This window comes from Rhinatrema bivittatum, chromosome 2 (genome assembly GCF_901001135.1).
Source record: "Rhinatrema bivittatum chromosome 2, aRhiBiv1.1, whole genome shotgun sequence".
NCBI classification, from domain to species: domain Eukaryota; kingdom Metazoa; phylum Chordata; class Amphibia; order Gymnophiona; family Rhinatrematidae; genus Rhinatrema; species Rhinatrema bivittatum.
Window position 1 is genome coordinate 153,756,418 of NC_042616.1, and position 18,654 is coordinate 153,775,071.

The 18,654-nt window shown below is 46.9% G+C and overlaps 1 protein-coding gene across 3 annotated transcripts in view; it reads left to right on the top strand.

Moving 5' to 3' along the window:
- The window catches only part of HACD1 (3-hydroxyacyl-CoA dehydratase 1), a 151,110-nt gene that overhangs the window by 55,179 nt on the left and 77,277 nt on the right, over positions 1–18,654 (top strand). For 2 of the 3 annotated variants that reach the window (XM_029588754.1, XM_029588756.1), the window contains exons 2-4: positions 1,171–1,288; positions 1,460–1,478; positions 15,703–15,791. In XM_029588754.1, the coding sequence (XP_029444614.1) occupies positions 1,171–1,288; positions 1,460–1,478; positions 15,703–15,791 (226 nt within the window). The remainder of the gene's footprint in view (positions 1–1,170; positions 1,289–1,459; positions 1,479–15,702; positions 15,792–18,654) is intronic. The other variant, XM_029588755.1, reaches the window with a different exon arrangement.

Here is an 18,654-nt window from a genome sequence, read left to right on the forward strand (position 1 = left end):
CATTCATAGGAATATCACATTGGTTTACATTGAACAGGGGAAACAGTTAACTTTTGGAAAAGGAATTTATAAGTTACATGGAACAAGGGAGAACTGAAACTTGGGTGTATGAAGAATAGAAAAGAAGAGTCGAGTAACAGAATCGAGAATTTACAGTTAGAGGTATATACTTAAGGAAAATTAGTTAGGGATTATGGAGCAGAGGGATAGGGGGGGAAATTAAGCAAGAGGAGGGGGTGTGGAGGGAGGGATGAAGGTGGACCTGAATCGTAGTATGGCCTCTTTAGTTAGGGGAGGAGTGGGTAAGAGACATAATAAAATGCGAGGGGTAGCAGAGGCTTAGATGAGGTGAGGTTATGATAAGGCTTGTAAGAATAGCCAAGTGTTTAGTTTTTTCTTAAAGGTCTGGGTACAATGTTCTTGGCGTAGATCTAGGGGCATTAAATTCCATAAGGATGGTCCAGCAATAGACAGCTCCCGTTCTTTCGTGGCTATGAGATGGGTGAGTTGTTTTTGTTTTGTTTTGTTTTGGTTTTTTTGTTTTTTTTTTGGGGGGGGATGTAAAGAGTTCCTTTATAAGCTATTCTGGTAGGTCTGTTCGATGCATGGCAGTGCAAGGAGTCTTCTAGCCATTGGATACCAAAAATCAGAAGCCCAATTAGTTTGATGCATTATTATTGTGGATTTATACATTTTGCTGTAACTCACCTTGCACACCTAAATGTAAAGGCATAGGCCAAATAGTGTTGTGATATGGTTAAGCATTGTGTTAGATGCAGGGGTTATGTAAATTATTACTACATCATCTTTTCATCATCTAATGGATCATTAGCTGGCTGCTTTAAAAATCATTTGCAGCTGTGGGCCAGCAGAGTAGATCAGCATAAAAGAAAGAACTGGATCATTTATTTCCTGGTTATGTTCTCTGGTCCTTAGCTTAATTTAAGACTATGTATTCATTCATTCATTTATCTTTGTTTGTTCCTTCAAAATGAAATGAATTTTAGAAAAAAAAAATGGCTTGATGGTTCTTTACTCTTATGTGGACTGTTTTCACAGCAATTAAACTTGCACAGGTAGGAACTGCTCCTTCACGTATTCAGAATGTTCTGTTATGCACGAGTATCCTCAGAATATGTTTTCAAAGTTGTTCTGGTTTATTTTCCCTAGATGGTTGGTTCTGGCAATTGCCATGATCCGGTTTTATATGCAGACCGGAACACACAAGGGTTTATACAGAAGCATTCAGAAGACACTTCATTTTTTCCAAACATTTGCTTTGCTTGAGGTAAGTTTCTTACTGTAATGCAATATGGTATTTTAAAGCTATTTTGGAAAAAAATGGATTTTTTCTTCATCCATAAACAATTGCATTTTATTGATAGCAAAATTGTTAATTTTGAATGTTGTAAATTAGAAATTTAAAATCAATCACGTGCCTTTTTTTTTTTAATTTCAGTTGGTCCACTGTGCAGTCGGTGAGTGCTTTAATTCATTTTCTGATTCATTGTGTGAAATTCTGAAATGAGACTTAGCTGAATCAGAGCCAGTGGAAGCACTAGGTGAGCTAGGTTGCCAACCATTAGGGGGCGTGAACGGCAGCGGCAAAGAGGAGTGAGGATTCAAATCCTCACTTTTCTTTGCTGCTGCCACTCGCGACAGACAGGAGCTGGGCCTGTGATCCAGAGGACCCCGCAAGGCAGAAAGTGCCTAGGGCGCCTAATCCGCATGCACCGGCCCTGAGCTGAATTGCCTTTCTTGATCTTGTTATACCCTTTTTTGTTCCAAGTTCTGTGATAATTAGGCGTTATAATCTGGTTGCCAGTGCTGATCATAGGCTAGGAGGGAAACCTCCTTAAGTATGCCTTCCAAATTAGTAGAGCCTGTTTCTGCATTGCATGATCACTTTCTACTCTTTGGGCCCTGAATGCACCCTGTGTTAGCATATATTTAAATCAGAATTCATACACAAGCTGCCATAATGAAAGGAAGTTATTACATTTACTGTTCTTTCTAGAAAAGACATTTTTCTTCATATTCTGTGAACTGAGAGATGACCAATCCAGAGTTAGCAGTACAAAATATGATTCATGAACCTACAAGCTAGAGAATTGACGTGTGAGCTCTGACTCTGTGATCCAGATCCATAGATTGATTTTATTGTGGACTTACCAAGAGATTATATTGGCTTGTACATGTAAACTTTTTAGGCTTGGCTAGGTCCGGGGGAACCCCACTTCCCTCTCACAGGTGAGAGGAATGTGGCAAAGTTTGAGAGAATCTCTCCTTTGGAACCATTCTTCTTACTATGTAAGTCATTCCCTAGGCCATATAGACATATCATCCCTAACTGGTAGGGAAAGACAGTTCGCTGTACTTACCCAGATCGGTCCAGAGTCCTGGGTTTTGCCTCCCTTCCAGCAGATGGAGACAGTGAAAGTTTCGCAGACATCGCCTCTTAACCCAGTGTGCCACCTGCAGTCTCTCAGTATTTCTCTGTCTCCAGCAGATGAAGGTGGCCAAAACCTGCAGTTCTGTACCTGAATTTAAAGAAAAGAGATTTCCTCCCAGGAGGTTGGCTGATCCTGGTGGAGCCATCCCTCCTGGTTGTAGGATTAGACAAGCAGGGAATGGGGACCCCCAAAATTGCTCTCTATCATGCCAAGGGTGAAAGCTGAAGGTTCGATGGAAGCCTCTGCCACTCTTCTATCAGGGAAGTCAGCTTTGTTTTTTCAGTAAAGTTTATATTTAAAAAAAGAAAAAAAAATGTAGGAAAAAATAAAGAGGAAATGATGCTTCCTTTCTTCTGGCTCTCTGTTGCTGGTGCAGACAGAGGTAGGCCGGTCGAAGAAAGAAAGGCAGTCATGCGGCTCTCCCGATCCAGTCTCTGCTTCAGCGTGTGCTGTGCGGTCGGGGTTGCATCAAGCCATGCCACATGTAAGCTGATGCTCCGTGTGTGGAGAGCACTGCTCGCGGCTCTCCAAAGCTGGCAGATGCTCCTGCTGCCCCTCCAGTGGGAAGGGCACCTCGTGGGGAACTGCAGTGGCATCTTCAAAGCAGCATGTGACTGGCAGGTCGCTGGCTGCTTTGGAGGAAGTGGCCAACTTATTCACGCTAAGGGGCGGATTTTAAGAGCCCTGCTCGCGTAAATCCGCCCGGATTTACGCAAGCAGGGCCCTACGCGCCGGTGCGCCTATGTTCAATAGGCCTACTGACGCGCGCAGACCCCGGGACTTGCGTAAGTCCCGGGGTTTTCCAAGGGGGGCGTGTCGGGGGCGGGCCCGATCCGCGCGGGGTTTTCGGGGTGGGACGTAGGGTTTCGGGGGCGGGCCCGGGGGCGTGGTTACGGCCCGGGGCAGTCCGGGGGCGTGGCCGCGCCCTCCGGACCCGCCCCCAGGTCGCGTCCCGGCGCGCTAGCGGCCCGCTGGTGCGCGGGGATTTACGTCTCCCTCCGGGAGGCGTAAATCCCCCGACAAAGGTAAGGGGGGGGGTTTAGACAGGGCCGGGCGGGTGGGTTAGGTAGGGGAAGGGAGGGGAAGGGGAGGGCAAAAGAAAGTTCCCTCCGAGGCCGCTCCGATTTCGGAGCAGCCTCGGAGGGAACGGAGGTAGGCTGCGCGGCTTGGCGCGCGCCGGCTATACGGAATTGGTAGCCTTGCGCGCACCGATCCAGGATTTCAGCGGATACGCGCGGCTACGCACGTATCTACTAAAATCCAGCGTACTTTTGTTGGCGCCTGATGCGCCAACAAAAGTACGCCAAATCGCGCTGTTTGAAAATCTACCCGTAAGTGTGGGAACAGCGGCCATTTTGAAAACTTTTGTGGCTGTTGAGGAGATGGTGGCGAGGGAGGGGATGTCCCGCCTGTGCTGTCGCCAGCCAAATCTAGCCATGATGAGGCCCGGGGAGCCCTGGAAGGAGCGATCAGGGAGAGATCCTGCTCCCCTGGAGGGGGATTTGTATGGTCCTCCCTTTTCTCAAGAGTTTGTCCTCTTAATGCACAAAGCATATCTGGTCCAATGCAAGTGGTGCTATTCCCTCAAGTGCAGGCCTTCTGAGGGCCCACCCAGAAAGTTGCCCAGTGGTTCGGAGGCTCTGTGGGCTACAAGGATCTGTAAGGTCAGAGGGCCACAGATTAATTTTCCTCAGAGGAGTCCAACAAGGAGTTGCCCTCAGGGGATGGCCCTCAAGATGCTATCCTGCCCAAGGGTGGTCAGGATCCGGAGGAGGACCCTGGGAAGGTTACTTCCATGGAGGGGGATGATCCCAAGGTGGTTCGCCTGTTTCAAAGGAAGGAGCTGGGTCCTATGATCCCGTATGTTTTGGCTTAGTTAGGGATAGCAGTTCTGCAGGAGGAGCTGGACCAGGACACTGTGGACCCAGTCATTGCTGGCTTTCAGGGCCCAGCCAGGATTTTTCCTTTTTATTGAATGGTCAAGCAATTGGTGGTCAGAGACACTCCAGAGACTGGCCTTAAGGTGGTCTGCAGAGCCACGGATTAGCTTTATCCCTTGCCCAAAGATACTTTGGAGCTCTTGAGGGTGCCGAAGGTGGATGCTTCTATGACGGCAGTTACAAAGAGGACCACCATTCCAGTTGCTGACATGCCAGCTCTAAAGGATTTGCAGGACAGGAAGCTCAAGGTGCACCTCAAGATTTTTGAGGTTTCTGCTCTTGGCATCCACGCTGCAGTGTGCAGCAATTTTATGCTTCGGGCTAGCTTGAGATGGGTGCAGCAGTTAAACAGTGCCAGGGATCTGTCGCCCCAGGAATCTGAGCAGGCAGAGCACTTTGAGGCAGCAGTCGCTTATGGGGCCGATGCTTTATATGATCTTATTCGCACTTCTAGGTCAATGGTATCCACGATCTCAACATGGAGACGGCAATGGTTACGAAGGCTCAGCCTTTTAAGGGCAATCGTCTTTTTGGAGAAGACGTAGAGCAACTGATAAAGCATCTGGGAGATAAGGTGCACAAGCTACCAGAGGATAAGCCTAAAGGGCCCAAAGGATTTCTAACGGTTCGCTCTCTCTTTCGAGGGCAAAGGCTTTTCTGTCAGAGCAGACCTTCAGGTGCAGGCCAGAGATAGACCTCGGTGAGGTCTCAGTCCTTTTGTGGATGCAGAGCAAACCGAGATGGCTCTGGCTAGGGGGCTGGTGGAGCCAAGTTCGCACAATGAAGGGTAACCGGCCTACTCCTCAATCCCAGGCATCAGAGGTCGGTTAACTCTTTTTTTATGAGTAGTGGGTCAATATCACATCAGACCAGTGAGTTCTAAGCATGATAGGACAAGACTACTCTTTAGAATTTGCTCGGCTGCTAAGAAACCTATTCATAATATCTCCTTGTGCTTCACCGGCAAAGATCTTATCATTCAGCAGACCATCCAAAGACTGAGAATGCTGGGAGCCATTGTTCCCATCCCCCAGGATGAGCAAGGGACAGACCATTACGCCATTTATTTTGTGGTAGCAAAAAAGGAAGGAACTTTTCATCCAATTCTGGATTTAAAGAAGATGAACATAGCTTTCAGAGTACCCCGGTTCCGGATGGAGACCCTGAGGTCTGTCATAGCAACAGTACAAAGTGGGGATTTTTTGCCTTCCTTGGATCTAATGGAAGCTTATCTGCACATAGGAATCTGCCCAGACCATCAAAGGTATCTCCAGTTTATGATTCTCTGGAAGCATTTTCAATTTTGTGCTCTCCCGTTCGGGTTAGCAAAAGCCCCGAGAACCTTCACCAAGGTGATTGTGGTGGTAGCGGAAGCCCTCAGAAAGGAGGTAGGAGCTGGTTCATCCATATCTGGACACCTGGCTCATACGAGCAAATTCAGAGGATCTTTGCAGGCAGGTGGTGGATGTGGTGTTAATCCGCTTGAGATCCTTGGGCTGGATAGTGAATCTGTCCAAGAGATTCACTATCCAGCCATCTTTCTCCTTCGCAGGTTCTGGAGTTCTTGGGCGTGCGCTTCGATACCCGAGTGGGGAAAGTATTTCTCATGGAGGAGTGGATTATCAAGCTGCAGACTCAAGTTCGCAACCTCTTGGAGGCCCGAGTGCTCAGAGTCTGGGATTACTTGCAGGTCCTTGGTTCCATGGCATCTACCCTGGAGCTGATCCCATGGACGTTTGCTCATATGAGACCTCTATAGAAGGTGTTATCCCTGTGGGATCTGATGTCAGAGCATTTCATCTTCCACTATGCTTACAGAGTCAGCCAGATCCAGTCTTTCGTGGTGGCTTGGTAGGACCATTTGTGCCACAGGGTGGACCTGGTGGTACCACAATGAATAATTAGTGACTACAGATGCCAGTCTCACTGGTTGGAGAGATGTGTGTCAGTCTCAGTCGGTGCAAGGCCAGTGGTCGACTGAGGAGGCTTCATGGTCCATCAATCGCTTAGAGATGAGAGCAGTGTGCTTGGCTTTACAGGAGTTTCTTCCCCTTGTGCGCGACCGCCCAGTCAAGATCCTGTCAGACAATGCGACGACTGTCACCTACATCAACCGACAAGGTGGTACCAAGAGTCGGGCAGTTGCTCTAGAAGCAGAGATGCTGATGGACTGGGCGGAGTGGAGCGGCAGCTTCCCATGTAGCGGGGTCTGACAATGTGCAGGTGGATTTCTCAGCCACCAACAATTGGATCTCAGAAAATGGGAGCTATCGGAGAAGGCAATGAGTCTCATTACTGGCAGATGGGGCTTCTCTCATATGGATCTGATGGCAACTGAGCGGAATGCCAAGGCATCCCGCTTCTTCATCCTTGGTTCATCCTTGGCTGTGCAACATCATGATCTACATGTTCTCGCCATGGCCACTGGTGGGAAAGGTTGTGAGAAGAATAGAGATCCATCCAGGAACAGAAATTCTTGTGGTGCTGGAGTGGCCATGTAGACCTTGGTTTGCAGATTTGGTCAATCTAGCAGTGGACGGCCCGTTAAGACTGGGCCATCTGCCAAATCTCCTATGTCAGGGCTTCATATTTTCAGATCAAGCAGATCGCTTTTGTCTAGTGGCTTGGCTTTTGAAAGGAGGCAATTAAGGAAGAAAGGTTCTCACAGGACAAGCAGGATGGTTGTCCTCACAAATGGGTGACATCGAGGATGGAGCCCACCACGGAAAACTTCTGTCAAAGTTTAAACAGAACTTTGACTGGCCCCTACTGGGCATGCCCAGCAAGGCACTGACCCTGCAGCCAGCAGGGGTCTCCCTTCAGTCTTCTTTTTTCCGCGCAGCAGTTGCCACGCGGTGAAAGGAGCTCTCTTACCACGTTCCTGACAGGAATTCGGTTTTTTTTCTTCCGAAGAAAATTTGCCCCTCAGGGGTCTCCCTTCGACAAATTTTTGTCACCTCCGCGAAAGCCGGTAAGTTTTTTGCCGATTTTCATCGACTGCCGTCGATTTTGGCCCTAGAGGCCTGTTGGCACTTACCAATCCCGCGGCTAAATTTGGCCCTAGGCCATGGCGACGGGGTTCCGTCGTTGTCCGGATTGCACCCGGACTATGTCAATCACAGATCCCCATCGGGTCTGTGTTCTATGTTTGGGAAGTGAGCATGATGTCCTGACTTGCACTAAATGTGCCCTAATGACACCTAAGGGTCGTAAAGCCAGGATGGAGAAGATGGGGCTCCTCTTCCATGCACCCACCCCAACGCCATCGATAGCATCGACGTCATCGGAACCGGCACCGTCGAAGTTGCACCACCATCGTCAACCCTCCGGTGACCGTCCTCCACCGATGACTTCTCGGCCGTCGACTCCTGTCCCCTCCCCGGATGGGCGAGGAGATCGGAAGGATAAGCATCGCCATCGACGGCACAAGTCTCGGCCCGTCGAGGATCCACAAACATCGACCTCTGAACAGGCCGAGCCACCGACGAAAAAGCCTCGGTCAGACCTGGCACCGTCCACGTCTCGTTCGTAGGCACCGAGGAAACCCTCACCCTCCCGGGGTGCGGGGGCCGTGATCCCACCGGTTACGGTGGTACTTCCGGCCCTGCCTCAGCCTCCCTCTCCCGTCGAGCCGGGTATGGTTACCCCTGGTCTCCGGGCAGAACTGGACCGGCTGGTCCAGGAGGCCATCGAGAATGCGATGCGAAGATTCCAGCCTCCACCGGCACCGCCTCCGGCACCGATTCCGGCACCGCCTCAGGCACCGACCTCAGCACCGACTCTGCCACCGAGGAGGGAACCGACCACCGAGCCTCTAGTGGAAGCGTTGGCACCGATACTAAATCGTATGGAGGCACTCATGCGCGCCCTTCCATCGGTGATTCCAGTAGCACCGACTACACCATCATCTCCGGAAGGACATTCATCGACAGGAGAAACACCGTTCCGGATTCCCCCGTCCGGTGTCGTTCCATCGGTGCCTTCACATACCTTTCCACCGATTTATCCTTCGGCTCCATCGATTCCAAGATCGGCACCGATTCCATCGGTACCCCCGAAGCCCTCGATGCCGTTCACAGTTCCGCTTGCAGCACCGATTCCATCGATGCCTTTGGATCCTCTACCAGGTCCTTCAGGACTGCAAGCCCTACATGATCCTTATGATACCTGGGGTGATGATACATCTTCAGATACAGATTTACCATCCCCACCATCTCCTACAGAGAGTAGAAAACGATCTCCTCCTGAAGATCTCTCCTTTATAAATTTTGTAAAGGAGATGTCAGAAATTGTGCCTTTTCAGCTGCAATCTGAGACCGATGACAGGCACCAAATGATGGAGCTGCTCCAATTTCTGGATGCCCCAAAAATCATCGCTTCCATCCCCATTCACCAGGTATTTCTGGATCTTTTAAAGAAAAACTGGGAATCACCTTCCTCTGTGTCACCAGTTAATAAAAAAGCTGACTCAACATACCTCGTTCAGTCAGCACCAGGATTTCAGAAGTCTCAACTGGATCATCGCTCTGTTGTAGTTGAGTCTGCGCAAAAGAAGGCCAAGCGCCTAAAACCACACTCTTCCACTCCCCCTATCAAGGACAACAAATTCCTTGATAGTGTGGGAAGGAAAGTGTATCATGGGGCTATGTTGATATCTCGCATAGCTTCATACCAACTTTATATGACTCAATACAACAGAGCTATCCTTAAACAGATGCAGGACTACGCTGACACATTACCGGACCAATACCAGCCACAGCTTCAAGCCCTCCTTCACAAAGGATTTGAAGCTGGGAAGCACGAGATCAGAACGGCCTACGATATCTTCGATGCTTCCACGAAAGTCTCAGCTACTGCCATCTCAGCCAGACGTTGGGCTTGGTTGAAATCATCCAACCTTCGCCCAGAGGTCCAGGATCGTCTAGCCGATTTACCCTGCTTGGGGGACAATCTGTTCGGAGAACAGATTCAACAGATTGTGGCGGAATTGAAGGATCACCACGAGACGTTGAAACAACTTTCGTCTGTTCCATCTGAGGTATCCTCCAAACCACCACCTAAGAAGGACTCTAAAAAGTCGTTCTTTCGGCCACGTCGTTATTACCCTCCGTCGACTAGGCCTCGTCCGGCTCGATCCTCCACCAGACCTCAGCTCCGCCAACCTCGGAAACAAAGACCTGCTGTAGCCCCACCTCCCGGGCCTGCGGCAGGCCTTTGACTTCCCGATACGGAGCACATGCCATATCCCACTCCCCCACATCCCTGTAGGGGGTCGTCTGTGCCACTTTTTACAGCATTGGATACGGATTACCTCAGACCAGTGGGTGCTGGCAATTATCGCACAGGGTTACCACCTCAATTTCATAACTCTTCCGACAGACTCCCCGCCTCTTCAAGCATGGAGTCTCTCCAGCCACTTGACTCAATTACAACAGGAAGTATCCCTTCTTTTGCAATCAAATGCTATAGAACCTGTCCCTCCCTCTCAACGAGGCAAGGGATTTTACTCCAGGTACTTCCTAATTCCAAAAAAGTCAGGAGGGCTACGTCCAATTTTGGACCTTCGGGCCCTCAACAAGTACGTTCAAAAAGAAAAGTTCAAGATGGTAACCCTGGGCACGTTACTCCCTCTGCTGCAAAAAGGGGATTGGCTATGCTCCCTCGACCTCAAGGACGCTTATACCCATATTGCGATAACACAATCCCATCGCAAATATCTGCGGTTTCTAGTAGGCCGCGACCATTATCAATACCGAGTACTACCTTTCGGTCTGGCTTCTGCTCCACGAGTCTTCACCAAATGCCTCGTAGTTGTAGCAGCATTCCTCAGGAAGGAAGGTGTCCACGTATACCCCTATCTGGACGATTGGCTAATCAGGGCCTCCACCCAACAGATTGCCCGGTCCTCCCTACAATTGACAATCAACACACTCCTTTCCTTAGGGTTTCTTGTCAATTACGAGAAATCTTGCTTCGTCCCATCTCAAACCTTATCTTTCATTGGGGCAGACTTGGACACCTTACAGGCAAAGGCCTACCTTCCGCTTCAACGGGTCCAAACTCTCATGTCCCTAGCTCACCAGCTCCAGTCTCAAGACACGGCCACGGCTCGCCAGTTCCTCATTCTCCTAGGACACATGGCATCCTCGGTTCAAGTCACTCCCATGACCCGACTAGCCATGAGAGTAACACAATGGTCTCTACGACACCAATGGATTCAAGCTTTTCAGCCTCTGTCCTCCATAGTCACAGTCACACAAGCGCTGCGCCTATCCTTAACCTGGTGGACGACTCAGGTCAACCTCCTTCAGGGCTTACCCTTTCTTCCACCGGATCCGCAAGTAATCCTAACCACCGACGCTTCTCACATCGGTTGGGGAGCCCATGTGGACAACTTTCAAACCCAAGGGTTATGGTCCAACGAGGAAGCCGAACACCAGATCAATTTCCTGGAACTTCGAGCAATCCGCTATGCGCTCCGCACTTTCAAAGATCATCTCTTTCATCAGATAATCTTAATCCAGACGGACAACCAAGTGGCCATGTGGTACATAAACAAGCAGGGAGGCACAGGCTCCTTCCTTCTGTGTCAGGAAGCTGCGCAGATCTGGGCGGAAGCCCTCTCCCACTCCATGTACCTCAGGGCCACTTACCTGCCGGGAGTAGACAATGTATTGGCAGACCGGCTGAGCCGTGTCTTCCGACCGCACGAGTGGTCACTCGATCCTCTAATAGCGACCTCTCTGTTTCACAAGTGGGGTTCTCCCCGCACAGACCTCTTTGCGTCCCCTCAGAACCACAAAGTGGACGATTACTGCTCTCTCATTCGGAGCCAGCACTCTCGGCCGAGGGATGCATTCTCCCTCAAGTGGACAACCGGTCTGCTCTATGCATTCCCTCCACTTCCTCTTGTGTCAAAGACTCTCGTGAAGCTACGCCAGGACGGAGGAACCATGATCCTGATAGCACCTTACTGGCCACGCCAAGTATGGTTTCCAATACTCCAGGATCTCTCCATCCGCAGGCACATTCCTCTGGGAAAGGACCCGCATCTGCTCACTCAAAACGACGGATGCCTCCTCCATCCCAACCTCCAAGCCTTGTCCCTGACGGCATGGATGTTGAAAGGTTAGTCCTTCAGCCTTTCAACCTTTCAGATTCCGTTTCTCGAGTCCTGATAGCTTCACGAAAACCTTCCACAAGAAAGTCTTACTCATACAAATGGAAAAGGTACACATCATGGTGCACTTCTCAGTCCCTTGATCCCCTTTCCTGTCCAATCTCCAAATTCTTGGACTATTTATGGCATCTCTCTGAATCAGGTCTTAAAACCTCTTCCATTAGGATGCATGTCAGTGCGGTAGCCGCCTTCCATAAAGGTGTACAGGGTGTCCCTATTTCAGTACAACCCCTAGTAACACGTTTTCTTAAAGGCTTGCTCCATCTGAAGCCACCCTTACGGCCTCCGGCCCCATCCTGGGACCTTAATCTGGTTCTTGGTCGTCTAATGAAACCTCCTTTCGAACCTCTGCACTCCTGTGAGTTAAAGTATCTCACATGGAAAGTGTTATTCCTTTTGGCTATCACTTCAGCTCGCAGGGTTAGTGAATTACAGGCCCTAGTTACCTATCCGCCTTACACTAAGCTCCTGCAGGACCGGGCGGTACTCCGCACTCACCCTAAATTTTTACCTAAGGTAGTTTCTGAGTTTCATATTAATCAATCCATCATACTACCTATCTTTTTTCCCAGGCCCCACTCCAACTCTGGAGAACAGACCCTGCATACCCTAGACTGTAAACGGGCTCTAGCCTTTTACCTAGACCGTACAGTTTCTCACAGGAAGAGCACTCAATTATTCGTCTCTTTCCATCCTAACAAGTTAGGACAACCTGTGGGTAAGCAGGCTCTTTCCTCCTGGTTGGCGGACTGCATTGCTTTCTGCTATGAGCAAGCGGGCATCCCTTTTCAAGACCGTGTCAAAGCACACTCTGTGAGGGCCATGGCTACGTCAGTGGCACACCTTCGATCGGTGCCGCTTCCTGACATCTGCAAGGCTGCAACCTGGAGTTCTCTCCATACCTTTGCAGCCCACTATTGTTTGGACAAAGCTGGAAGACAGGACTCCATCTTCGGCCAGTCTGTCTTGCGTAACCTTTTTCCAACGTGATGTACCAACACCCTTCCACCTTCCCGGTAGGGTGCGGATGCCCTTTACCAAATTCCACCCCAGTTGTAGTGCCTGTTGCACGTCGTTGGGTGCATTTGGTGCAAGTCAGGACATCCTCAGCTCGGTACTCACCCATTTGTGAGGACAACCATCCTGCTTGTCCTGTGAGAAAGCAAATGTTGCTTACCTGATGTAACAGGTGTTCTCACAGGACAGCAGGATGTTAGTCCTCACGAAACCCGCCCGCCACCCCGCGGTGTTGGGTTTGTTTTGTTTTTACTTTCTAGGCACTGCCTGTAGCTTTGAATATCAGACTGAAGGGAGACCCCTGCTGGCTGCAGGGTCAGTGCCTTGCTGGGCATGCCCAGTAGGGGCCAGTCAAAGTTCTGTTTAAACTTTGACAGAAGTTTTCCGTGGTGGGCTCCATCCTCGATGTCACCCATTTGTGAGGACTAACATCCTGCTGTCCTGTGAGAACACCTGTTACATCAGGTAAGCAACATTTGCTATATCTTGCGGATGTTATTTCTACTCTGTTGCAGGCTTGAAAGACTTCTACTTCCGTGGCATATGTCCGGGTTTGGAGTGTCTTGAGGCATGTGTGCAGAGCAAGGGGTTGATCCTTGGCAAGTGTCTGTGGTGCAGATTCTGGCCTTTTTGCAAAGAGGCCTAATGAAAGGCTTGTCCTTTATTTCCCTGAGAGTGCAGGTGTCAGCCCTGAGCTGTTTGTGAGGCAAGATTCATAGAACAACCCTAGTGGCACATCCGGACGTGGTGCATTTCCTGGAGCCTTAACTTAGTCCTCAAGCGCATGTGTGCAGTGCCTTTTGAGCCTCTTAAAAGGGCCACTATAAAGGATCTTACTTTGAAGGTGGTTTTCTTGGTGGCAATTTGTTCACCTGGAAGGGTGTCAGAACTTTCAAGCTCTATCATGTAGAGAACCTTTTTTGTGAATTTTGTATTCCAGATTCTCTTTGCAGATGGTTCAGTCTTTTTTGCCGAAGGTGGTTTTGGTGTTCCACTTAAGTCAATCAGTCGAGCTGCCAGCTTTTCCAAATTTGGAGGTTGGTGCAAAAGAATTAAGACTTATGGTTGTCAGAAGAGCTTTGTTGTGGTATCTAGAGATCACTAACAGTTTCAGATTATCTGATCACCTTTTTGTGCTATGGAGTGCTGCAAAAAAGGATCAGAAAGCTTCAAAAGTCACGACTGCACATTGGTTGAAGGAGGCTATTGGTTCCACATACATCTTTCTCAGTCGTCCTATCCCAGAGGAGTTAGACTCATTCAACCCGGTCCCAGGCAGCCTTCTGGGCAGAATGTCAGCTAGTATTGCTGCAAGAGATTTGCAGGGTGGCTACTTGGAAGTCTTTGCATATCTTTGCCAGGCACTACAGATTAGACGTCCAGGCCTCAGACGTTGGCAATTTTGGTGAAAGTGTAGTTCCAGCGGGACTCATGCAGTCCCATCTCGGTTAGGGAAGCTGTGGTACATCCCAGGAGTCTGGACTGATTTAGGTACGAACAGGGAAAGAAAAATAAGTTCTTACCTGCTAATTTTCATTCCTGTAGTACCACAGATCAGTCCAGAGTCCCACCCAGTGGTGGAGAGGAGGTTTGGCGAATCCGCTCAATCTATTTACTATAATAGTTCTGAAGAATGGCACAGATTTATCATTAGCCTTTCAAGAAAGGTTCCAAATTTGGTTATGTTCTCAATTATGAATTTCCTCTTTCCTCTGCTCGTTTGGGGAATATTATAGTGTTGGGTTATTAGAAGTTTTTTTGATTAATTTTTGTTTGGGTACTGAGTAATACTGAGAGACTGCAGGTGGCACACTGGGTTAAGAGATGGTGCTGTGAAACTTTCTCTGTCTCCATTCGCTGGAAGGGAGGTAAAACCCAGGAGTCTGGACTGATCTGTGGTACTACAGGAACAAAAGTTAGCAGGTAAGAACCAGTTTTCCTATGTATGTGGGTCTAGGGAATCCCTTCCTTCACTTATTTTATTTAATTTATATTCCACCTTTCAAACAAAGCTGATTACATTCAGGTATCATAACTATTTATTTCTCTGTCCCCAGAGGGCTCAAAATCTTAAGGTGATCATTTGCTAAGCATTTTTGCCATAGATACAGAATGGGAGACAACCTTTAGTATATAGGCCCCTCAGTTTGTACCCGAGGCAGTGGAGTATGAAGAGATTTACCCAAGATCACAAGGCATGGCAGTGGGACTTGAACCTCAGCCTCCCTGGTTCACAACCCTCTGCTCTAATCACTGGTTAACTTTTCTATGCTATTTGTAAGAAGACAGCCTTCTTTCCTCCTTGGTGGAGCAGTGTTTGCCGTGTATCATAGGAAATGTAAACTAAGTCATGCTGGGCCTTCCAGGACATGGCTAACACTTGCACGCTTAAATTACTGTTTTATAACCTGAGCAAGAGGTGCACGTCCAGCTGTTACCTGCACCCATTTACTTCTGCTGTTTTTCAGGTGTAAGTCAGAATAACTCTATAGCCAATTACTGACCACGTAAAGGGTGTGGGTTATCTAGGGGAAGTGTAGGCTGAATAACCAGGAATGTTTTAATGACCTAGGGGTAAACTGGACAAATTGGTTAAACTGATCATTTCCTTCATGCGCACATATTAGAAAATTACCTCACTTGCGCGTGTAAATGCCGACAATTCCTAAAGAAAAAGCGCGATTAGCAAATAATCATGTAAATGCTTAAAATTAGGAGCACGTGCGCTGGGGCATATTTTATAAAATGCGTGCACTTGCGCAGATGATTTAAAAATGTAAGTGCACATGCGCTCGTGCCCACATTGGCGTGTGTATGGGCATGAGCGCACTCATTTGAAAGTTACTGTCATAGTGTGTACCTACTGTGTTACTTGTTTTGTCCAAAATAGTTGATTCTGGAGCTATGATTGGTTTTGATACTTTTTTTTTTTTTTTTTTTTTTTTTTTTAAGAACCACTAAAAAGTAGTGGTGGCTAATTCTGAAATTTGAATGTGCAATTTTGTAAAACTTTGAAAAATGTAATTATTGGTACTTTAAAAATGTATTCAGTTGCTAATTACTTGTATTGTTTTGCTAAAAGGAACAGATTTGTAACCTATTTATTTTTAAGGAATAGTGCACACCTCGGTGCTTGTAACTGGAGTCCAAGTGAGCTCAAGAATCTTCATGGTGTGGTTCATTACCCAAAGCGTAAAACAGGTAAACATGCATAAGTAAACAATTTTGTAGTTGAGGGGGCTATAATTTTTCTCCTCTTTCTCAGACTACCTTTCCTCTCACCCTACCCCCAACTTTCACTACAGATGGGTATGCATGTCGACTGTTAACTACATCACTTCTAGAAGAGACATTGGCATACAGAACTTTTACTATCTAATGAGGAAAACTTGATTGACTTGAACTTAATTCTTCAAGTTCAAATATTTTTATTAAAGTAGTAAACTAGAACGACAAAAAAGATAAACCATCTGGTTGGCATACAGTCGGAAATACAGTCTTCAGGATGTGTGAGATACAAATTGATGCATAGGAGCCCATACCTTTCTGAACCATGTGAGACATCCAGTGATTCTGCTGCAGCAACCTCGTACTTATAAAATTGCATCACCATAGTCCATCACATATTCATATGCAATGCAGTGTTTTCCTTCCAGTGCAATATAAGCAGATGTAATGCAGCAGAGATAAAGAAATCAAATAGTGCGCATTCCCATTAGAGAGAGGATGAGAGTGCTAGAGATTTCCAAATTATAAGTCAAAAGCTGTGTTTTGGATAGGGAGGATATCAGAATTGCACCCCAAATTCACAACCAGAAATCACATACATTCTTACAGTTAAATAGAAAATGTTAAGGTACCAACATAATCTGTCCCCTCTTACATCAAGCTTCTCCACTTTGACAGAGGTCCACATGGTCTTGTATGTAATGAAACAATAGAGAGAGAAAGGTAGACAGGGAGACCCTCATGGTTTTGTCCCAGAGTAAAGTTCTATCACTAATCACTAATTAGTATACAAGAATTAGTATACTAATTAGTATACAAGAAATCACTAATTAGTATAAGTTTCCCCCACATTCTGTCATAATTGAACTGCTATTTTTGTTTTTGATATTCTGGATCCTCCAGTCCTCTTCCCCTCCTTTGGAAGTATTGTTGAGTTTTATCGTGTATTAATCTAATGTTTTTTAGTTACATTATTAATGTTCATAATCTTATTTTGCTATAATTTAGTTTTATTGTAAAGCCTGTTGCTAATTTAATGTTCTCTGTAAATCGAGGTGATGTTTGCTAACGAACCGCGGTATATAAAAATCTTTAAATAAATAAATAAACACCATTGATTCTCATCTAATTCTATGGAAAGCTCATTCTCTCACATCCAGGCAATGATTAGATTTTATCTCAATAACTTATAAATGTTTGCCACGTGTTTCAGCAATGCCAAAACAGAGCTACATACCCGAAACATTTTGGAGTCCTTCTCCAATGCTGACAGTGCAATACCACTAAACTTGATACATTGTTTGATCTGCAGTCATCAAAAGCCTTGATGATCTTGAACTGGAAAAAGCCGCTGAAGAAGTGGGAAAGATAACCACTTACCATGCTCTAGCACTTAACCCAAGTACCAGCTATCATATTTCTGCCACTGAACTCAATTAAAAACAGACCTATTTGACTTAAAGTGCATTAAACAATAGGGGCATTTTTTGAAATATGTTATTAGACATATCCAGCCTTCAAGTAAAGGTGCGAAAGGCCTCTACTAGGGTTTGTAATACTAACCAACTGCTCAGACATTTACACAGTACCATTTCTGGAAGGGAGGAGAAAGAGGGAGTGGAGCGATCAATGCTTTTTCAAAAGATAACCAAACTATTGACGTCTGCCCGAAAATATATCCATCGAATGCTCTGCTGCATAAGAAAAGCAGTGTGGTACATTTTCAGATCTGGAAAGTTCACAAAGCCCATATCTTTCAGCAACTTTAAAGTGTGAAGTGCTATTCTAGGGATTTTCTGTTTCCATAAAACAAAAAAAAACAAAACAGTTAAAGCCTTGTCAATCAGCTGATACACAGAACCCTCCAAATGCAAGAGTAGCAATAAGTTAGGGAAGTATTGCCATTTTGATGGCCTCCAACAACCCCAGTCATGACATAGAAACATAATGTTAGAAAAAGACCATATGGCCTATCTAGTATGCCTATCCGCCCAACTAAAATAAGAGGGACAATCGAGAAACTAACTCGGACAATATTGACAACAGATGAGATTCATTATACTCCACCTTATTAGAAATATCCCAATCCAAGCATACACCAAATATTTAACACCATTGCCCACCCACCTAAAAGGGAACTTGCTAATATCAGAGGAGAAAGTAACTGTAGTTAATGGCAATATCTCCACCTTGGATCAGGTGACTTTATAACCCATTATCGAAGAAAACTCCACAATAATTCCCAATTCTCTAGGAATAGGTTGCACTTTCACTTGAAATTAATTCTTTAAAAATGTATATTTAAATCTTGGATGGAAAACCAAAGCATTAGGAGGTTGATATTCCAATGCCACTTAGTCCAAGAGGACTTTGCAAAACTGAGACTGGGCATGCAAATAGATAAGTTGGATAAGTTCAGACTTATCCAACTAAGTGACTCGTTTTTGAATATTCAGTCGCATTTGGTGGCCACCACTTAATTAGCTGGCTAAGTGGGGGGATGGATGGAACTATTTATCTGGAGGTGATATGATACAGCTCGTAGGATTTCAGAATTACAGGCATTGTCGTGTTGGGATCCCTTTCTACGGATCCATGATGATCGGGTGTCGTTACACACAGTTCGTCTTTCGTTCCTAAGATCATTTCGGCCTTTCACGTAAATCAAACTGGAGCTCCCAGGGTTCCCACATTGATCTAGGGACACTTCTCAGGACAGGGACCTTCATCTTTTGGATGTGTGATGCACTCTCTTGCATTATCTGGAGATTACCAATGACTTACGATGTTCTGATCACTTGTTCATTCTCTTTGGGGGCCCAAAGAAAGGGGATAA